The sequence below is a fragment of the Pagrus major genome, chromosome 8 (genome assembly GCF_040436345.1).
Source record: "Pagrus major chromosome 8, Pma_NU_1.0".
Taxonomy (NCBI): domain Eukaryota; kingdom Metazoa; phylum Chordata; class Actinopteri; order Spariformes; family Sparidae; genus Pagrus; species Pagrus major.
In genome coordinates this window covers 25,956,297-25,964,519 of record NC_133222.1, presented here as the reverse complement: position 1 = coordinate 25,964,519, position 8,223 = coordinate 25,956,297, and the positions used below count along the sequence as shown (strand labels likewise).

General features: G+C 41.2%; 1 protein-coding gene across 1 annotated transcript in view; it reads right to left on the bottom strand.

Annotated features, from left to right (window-relative positions):
* Window positions 1-207: 207 nt before the first annotated feature.
* The window catches only part of kiaa0513 (KIAA0513 ortholog), a 31,621-nt gene continuing 23,605 nt past the window's right edge, over window positions 208-8,223 (bottom strand). The window contains exons 10-12 of the mRNA XM_073472164.1: window positions 6,664-6,744; window positions 3,663-3,757; window positions 208-1,379 (exon numbers count right to left, since the gene is read on the bottom strand). Of these exons, the coding sequence (XP_073328265.1) occupies window positions 1,330-1,379; window positions 3,663-3,757; window positions 6,664-6,744 (226 nt within the window). The 3' untranslated portion in view covers window positions 208-1,329. The remainder of the gene's footprint in view (window positions 1,380-3,662; window positions 3,758-6,663; window positions 6,745-8,223) is intronic.

Sequence of the window (8,223 nt, the reverse complement as noted above, 5' to 3'; positions counted from 1 at the left end):
AATTCATGTCTGGAACTCAAGCTTCCAGAGAGTTGGATTACGCCTGACGAACTCTACGGAGCTATTTTAGGTTGTTGTTTTCTGGTTGTTTCTTTATGTTTAAAAACAAGTCCCCAGCTACCTACTTCAGTTGTTTAGGAGAATGCTGCAAAGCTGTTTCGTTGTAAAGCTCTAGAAATGTTTTGTAGACTATGAAACTTTACCCGACTTCCTATCAGCATGGTGGTGAGTAGATAATTACTGAATTTTCATTTTTAGTCCATATGAAACCTGTAAAAATGACAAGTCATGGTTTTGCCAAGACACTAATCCTAAACCCAAATATGTGTTAATTAGGGAGCTTTAGAGGTGCTGGTAGGCTATTTTTTTTTAACCTTTAGACAGAGCCAGGCTAGCAGTTACACCGGTTTCCAGGCTATATGCTAAGATAAGATTTTTCCAACTTGCTGTAGATATATGTAACATGAGAGTGGTATAATTGTCGTGTCAATTCTGCAAGGCAGTGAATAATTCTCAAAACGTTTCTTTGAAAAGAAGGCATGGGGGGGATATTGTGTCTGCCATTTTAAAAACAGCGATCAATGTTAAATGTTACATACTGTATGTTAAAGCTGCCAATAGGATACTACAGCGTTAAGGAACTCACAGACGAGCATAAGAGAGTATTCAGTAACTAACTCTAACTAACTTTGTGATTCAAAACTGACCTGATGCCACCTGAACAGCAGATTAAAGCACTTTGAGTTATTATTGCCATGTCCTACTACACCCAGGTCTGCTTTGAACTGTATGCAGACATTTACATTAAATGAAACAAGGCAGGAGGATATATAGTGCAGATGTAGTTAGATTTATTACACTAACATGTAATAAATATGGCTGCCAAGGAAACACAGAATAAAACAGCATAGAGGATAATATTATCTACACACCATGTGTATAATGTATAAATCCAGAGAGTCTGACATCATACTGAGGCTGTTTAGGTTTTATACTGGATGGTTTCTCTTCATGCTTCTAATCTTTGTAAAGCAGTTCACAAGCACAGGTGTTAGAGATATTTAAATATGCACCAGCTGATGATGTTGTGTTATTGCTGATACAGAACAGGGTGCACATGAGCACTACCAAGTTGGATAAACAGGGTTTGCTACAATACGGCACAGTTCAGCACAGCAGGTTATGATTTTCAGCAGTGTCCCACACAAATGCAACAACAGTCAAACGGAGAGTTGGTCACTGTGACGTTGAGTTAAAGAAATTGCTGATGTGTGCGTGCTGTCAGTCTGTTATGTGGAGACTTTGAAATGCAGCCTGATGTCCTTGAACTCATTCTGCCGCCATTTTCTCTATGTGGTCAGTCAGCAACTTGTACTGTTCTGCAAATGGGTAAAACACAGACACATTTGTTTTGAATCTGAGGACTGATAGCCGATTTCCACCTGGTATTAACATGCAATTTGTATCTGGATGCAATGAGATCAGATTTCAATATGCAAATTAGGTAGATGGTGCTGGCAGACTTTATGAATATGGTGCACCTAAGGTTAAGAAACGCAATGCAGGAGACTCTGTAACCTGCAGGGCTGAGACATCCATATGTTGGCTGTGGCTCAGGGGTAGAGCCCGCGTCTCGTTATCGGAAGGTCGCTGGTTTGATACCCCTGGTCTGCATGTCGATGTGTCCTTGGGCAAGATACTGAACCCCAAACTGCTCCTGATGTGCTGGTCGGCACCTTGCATGGCAGCCACCGCCATCAGTGTATGAATGTATGACTTACTGTAAGTCACTTTGGACAAAAGTAAATGTAATCCATATGATAGTTTTACTAAGCCAGGATTCAGACCAAACTAATGCTGCCTTCCAGACAACTTGCAACTGGGAAATTTCCAACCTCCTTTAACAAAAAAGTACCATGGGAATGACACTCAAAGTTGTAATTCCTATGTGTGAGCTTGGGGCACATCCACCTACCTCGACTTGTCTGACATCACGCAACAATGGCAGCACCAATGGGAAGGGGGTGGGATGTTTGTATTAGGCTACTGAATGGAAATTTCAGGTAGGTTTCTAAGTTAAGTGCCATAAAATAAAATGTATAATGGCTTCTGTTACCTCATGCGTCGTTTTTCCACCTCTTCTTCGTTTTTATATATGTACAGAGGCTGCACTATGGAGGCTGCACTGCTGAGGGTTCAAGGGTGCACATTTGCCAAAGGAACAAAAGTTTGTTGCGGCCAACAAGGTTTTTGTCTTTACATTTGGCGCTGTGCACCTGGAACACTTAGAGGTTGGAAATACAAACTCGGAAATTCTGACCTCCAACTTTGAGTGGAAGAAAGTATAAGACCTGTGCTAAAGCAGTACAGGGACGGACTGGCTGACACATATTTAACTTTTTGAACTTTCATTCACTTTCGTTCACTTGTTTGCACCCGGCAGGCCCAGGGCAACATTATTATTTACACTAGCTAGGCTTTATACGCATCCAGGGAAGAGATCCAGACACAGAACATATGTTAATAGCAGGTGTAAAGACTGAGTTGCACTAACCAACATTACATTTTTCTGGTCATTTTAGCACTCTATAAAACACTAAAAACATGTCATGATGGGTAAAGTGAGTCTTTGAGACTTTATAGGATTTCTGGGTATTGCAGTGAAATTGAAAGTATCCAGTTTTGTTTTTAAATGGTAAATTACACAAAAGCTCATTCCAAGCAGGTCATTGCCTGCAGATGGCAAATGTTTTTAGATTGCAGCAAATTTGACTTCCTTTGCCAGTAGGAGGCAGCATTGACATGTCTTCTAGGGGTGTAAAGATTCACCGATATGAAGAGGAAATCAGTTTTTAACATAAGAGATGCGAGTACATCAAGTACATCATATTGCAATGACACTTCCCTGTTGATAGTGCCCCCCTGGCAAGAAAATGCACCAGACCACAAAAACTGCTCAGGACAACTCGAGGAACATGGCAAAGAGCTAGAGGTGCATACCTGGCCTCCAAACTTCTCGGATCTCAACAGATCATCTGTAGGACAAACCGGAACAAGTCTGATCTATGGAGGTCCCACCTTGCAAATTACAGGACTCAAGGGATCCGCTGCCAATGTCATGATGCCAAATACTACAGGATGCCCCCAGAGGTCCTGTGTCCATACCTCTAAGGGTCAGAGCCAAGTCTGGCCCAATGTGGGGCCTCCATGGATTGGACTCCATCATGTCACCAGGATGTTTGATCGGATTGGGCTCTGGTGAATTTGGGGGCCAGGTCGACGTCTTGAGCTCTTTGCCACTACCTCAGACTGATCCTGAGCAGTTTTCGCGTTGCGGCAGGGGAGTGCTGTAGCCAAGAGGAAGTATATTTGGTCTGCAACAGTGTTCTTCAAAATGATTAATATTATTCACTTCACCTGGCAGTGCTTTTAATGTTGTGGCTGATTGATAAAGAAATGACTTGACAGTGATTGAACAGCTCTCCCTGGTGGAGAACCTGCAGCTTGACAAACATAAGTGCGTTAGGGAGCTTGCTTGTGGTTGTGAGCTATGACTTAATTCCATTAGGTGATTTATATCTAATAATTCCAAATAAGTAAACAGTCGAAATGAGCAGAGGCCGTTCTTGTGTTTAGGTTATATTTATCCTTTAGTGTTTTACCTTCATTCAGGTTCCCAATGACTGCCTGCTTCTTCAGGAAGTCATTACAGAGCTTCCTACTGAGCCCAAACGCCAGCATGTTATGAGTGAATGTCCTGAAAATACACATAGTACCAAACTCATCTCAGTACAAATGGAAATTATGGCAAACACAATATATGTTATTCAGCATTTACAAACAAAGTGTTATCTTCATACAAAAGAAACATATTGGATGTTATTCTATATATTTAGTATTTGATAAGACTTACATATTGACTCTGGTGTGATTCTCCTTCATGTTCTATCTATTCATATATGATGAACCTTTATAAGCACAGATATAATAGTTGTATTAAAGCTGACATCACCTACAGTCCTCAGAAGACACGGACATACCATTCTTCTAACATCTTCCTTCTTCAGCATATGTTTTAGTGTTAGATTTCTGATCCGGACCATGTGTGATAAAAAAAAATGTCATACCTTTACATCAGCATTTCCAGGAAGAAAAACAGATTTCTTACAAAGTAATTTCAGTTAATTAAAATTATATAATGTATAATAAGTCATTGCATGAGTATTCACTGATTCACTGCCTTTTAAAGTGACTGACCTAATTCAATAGCCAATTGGTGCTAGTAGTCTCACAATTAGTGAAATGGAGTGCAGTGAATGTGTCTCAAGTGACTGTAGAATAAAGACACCTTTGTCTGAAGGTCTAGTCACTGGTTAATCAGTATTCACAATGAAGACAAAACAACACTCCAAGAAACTCTGTGAAAAGGTTATTAAAAAGTATAAGTCAGGGGATGGATACAAAAACATTTCCAAGTCACTGAACATCCCCCAGAGTTCAGTTAAATCCATCATTAAGAAATGGAAGGAATATGGCACATGTGTAAATCTGCTTAGAGCAGGTCGTCCTCACAAACTGAGTGACTGTGCAAGAAGGAGACTAGCAGGTGTGGCCACCAAGACCAGCTCTGCTCTGAAGGAGTTAAAAGTTACAGCAGCTGAGATGGGAAAGACTCTGTATACAACAACTGTTGCCCGGGTTCTTCATCAGTCAAAGCTTTATTGAAGAAGGTTTTTTGGTCTGATGAGACCAAAATGGAGCTTTTTGGCCATCAGACTAGATGTTATGTTTGGCGGACACCAAACACTGCACATCACCACAAACACACCATCCCCACCGTGAAGCATGGTGGTGGCAGCATCAGCCATTCACGCCTGATCCCTGTGCAACCTGACCGAGCTTGAGCAGTTTTTGCAAAGAAGAATGGATTAAAATTGCAGTGTCCAGATGTGAAAGCCTCACTGAGACCTATCCACACAGACTCAGTGCTGTGATTGAGGGGGTGATTACTTCTATACTTATTGTCATTACTTTGTAGAAATCTGTTTTCATCTGGACATTAAAGGAACTTGGGGCAGGATTTGTGAAAAAATAAACATGCATTTTAAGTTTTTAATGCTAATGGGTGATGAAGTGTTCAAAACCAAAAAGAATGAGCCCACCCACGTATCTCTCCATTGCCTTGAACAGGCTGTGTGCTGCATAATGTACTGCAATTTGGGCCCGAATTTCCCGCGCAGTCTTGCGGACGTGACGTCAGATGACGCTGAATGCGCATCCTTGGATACGGGAAGAAGATAAGCGTGGTGGACCCAAACTAGTGTTTGGGTAGTAATGGAATCTGCTATGGCCAGCAAACAACCCACCACCACACAAAGTCCACTAAAAAGTCATACTAAGAACAAACAAAGGTTTTATCAGCAGCATGTCGTGAGTCGAAACGAAATTACGACCAAAGCCGGGCTGGCACCTGAATAAACATCGGATACGCGTTCGACTCATGGAGGCAGCTTCAACTTGAATTGGGACTGAAAACAGATGCTGACATGGCTCATTTCCTAGTAACCAGGTAAGAAAACATTACAGGTCATGTTTAGAGCTTGATTTGAAAATCATATGAGATCACCGAGATCACTCGGAGTGACCTAACGTGCAAAGTAGCGTTAGTAAAGCGCTGTGTAACACTGAATACTTACAGACTGCGCATTTTCCACGGTCCTTTAGTCTGAAACCAAATAGTTAGAAATATGTCCCTTTATATATGGGACCGAAAGCCCAACCTGTTATCCGGGAGGTGACGTTAGCAGCTGGCTGTAGCCACAGGCTAACGGTTTGTTTGTGTCTGTGTAGTAACATTAGCCGCTTACACACAGCAATCCCGTATCAGAGATGATATTTCTGTCCCCCAATATGCTGTCTTTGCTTTCGCCTGTGCCTTTCAGACTGTAACGGTAAATCGCCGTGCTTGTCTGTCGCTACACGGGATCATCCCTATGTTCCCCGGGTCCTATGTTCCCTGGGTCCTATGTTCCCCGCTTTGTATGTGACCGGGGAACATAAGACCCTTTTTTAGAAAAAGGGTCCTATGTTCCCCGCTTTCCCCCAAAAGGGTTAGGGTTAGGGTTAGTTACTTAGGACCCTTTCTTAGAAAAAAGGTCCTATGTTCCCCGGCAACAGTGGGGAACATAGGACCCGGGGAACATAGGTACACTCCCCACTACACACAGCGAGCCGGCTTCCCGGCTGCTTCATGTGTGTAGGGGATAAGGCATCAGCTGCACTGCTGTGAAGAGTTCATGCACGCTCCCGCACCGGCTTGGCTGATGGCTGCAGTTACCCTAACGGCCGCAACGGCCATCGTGTCACTATTGAGTCTTATTTCTTGATCCTGCCCCAAGTTCCTTTAAAGAGTTGGGGGTTTTTTTCATTTTGTTGTTTTGTGTTTTTTTTTGCATATTGACCATGATTCCATTTATAAAAGCAATAAAAGAGGAAAACATTTAAGGGGGTGAATATTTTTTTATAGGCACTGTATGGGATATAATATTGCTATTATTGAGACCAGTAACACTTTAACCACGAGGAAGTCTCTCTGCTGAATCTCCTCTTTGTGGCTTATTCAATGGAATTAGTTCAAAGACAATACTATGGCAGCTTCCTCACCCCAGTTGACCAAAGGCAATGTTCTCATCGATTTTGGAGCTGTCGTCCCTCTCCTCCTGAGTCATATGACACCACTTCTCCCTGCAGCACAGAGACAGTCAGAGTCAGTCTTTAATTCCATACTCTCCATTTGACCTTCAGCTTCTCTAAAGAAACAGGTTAGGGGTGGGTGTCAAACAATGTTACCCTTTTAATGTGATGCTGACTATTTGTAGCGATGCTACAGACAGGACTGGTCTAGAATATTAGCTCTTTAACTTTTCACTAATTTGGGAACTTTTTAAGGTTAAAAACATCTCTATATTCCACAATGACATCCATCCCTGTGCCTTCTCATTGTGTAACGGGATGCAAAAAGAGACACACATTAAACACATTAAAAAATATCAAAAGGGCACATTAACCAGCCAGCAGCAAAACAATAAAAACAACAAATGATTCATTCACGAGAACCATCATCATTAACAAGCAGATGAGAAGTGCAGATTTGCACTGTAAAACAAATATTTAGTAACCCTGAACACCACTAAAGTCACATGGATTGTCAAAATAAACCGGGTAAAGACAGGATGAGGACTGACAACAGGCAGGATGTGATGTGATTTGTTTTGTGTGTCCTGAATGGTAACAAAAATACAGATTACATATAGTGGTGTTATTGATGCTAGATGATCATTTGATCAAAAACCTTAATGCACAGCTTGCCATCTTGTACAATGGGTTGCTACTTGCAATTTGCTACCAAATGCTACTTCATGTTTGGTACTGCAGGTCAATGACAACAAATGCTTTGAAAACAGTCAAAAAAACACGTATTCTTGGAGTCATGAAGTAAGAAGACAGTAATTACTATTATCGCTTTCTTACTTAGTCCAGTGAATTGTCTTTAAAATTAACTAGCCCAATCAATAGTAAGGGTGTCATGATTCTCCATGATTTGATCTGACTTTTGATTTTAAATTTAGTTTGACACACATCTGGACTTGTAAAGATGCCCTGACTGTTATTTACATTTTCATAGTCTTCTTTAAAAAGATAGTGGCATTTTACAACAACAGCTTGACTTTTTCCCGGTGGCTTTTTGTATGTTACAGTTAGGCAAGTTCAAATAACCTAATCTTCACCAGAAATAAATATTCCAACAAAAAATACCACCCTGCGGGTCTATCATGTAAACCCTCTTCCCAAACAAATCATAAAAGAAAAAAGAAAATGAAGCCAACATTGGCAGAGCTGTCGGCGTTAACTTCAGTACCAGTCAGTTAATCGTCTTTGTGCTCACGGGATAAGTGTCTGGAAGCGCAGCAGCAGGCTACTGGTAAGCTAGCTGTGTCATCTTTTTTTTCTTTTATCCCATCTGCATTCTCTACTTTTACTTTTTGGCTAGAATACTTCCCAGAATACTCTTCAAAAACCCTTGAGGTTTGTTTAATATTAAAGCTGCACTAATCAATATTTACATACTAAAATTGGGTCAATTTACGTATAATGTGAAAGGGGTCATTGATAGTGGTGAGGAATTACCGCACCAGTGTTTCCCACAGAATCAGATTATAACTG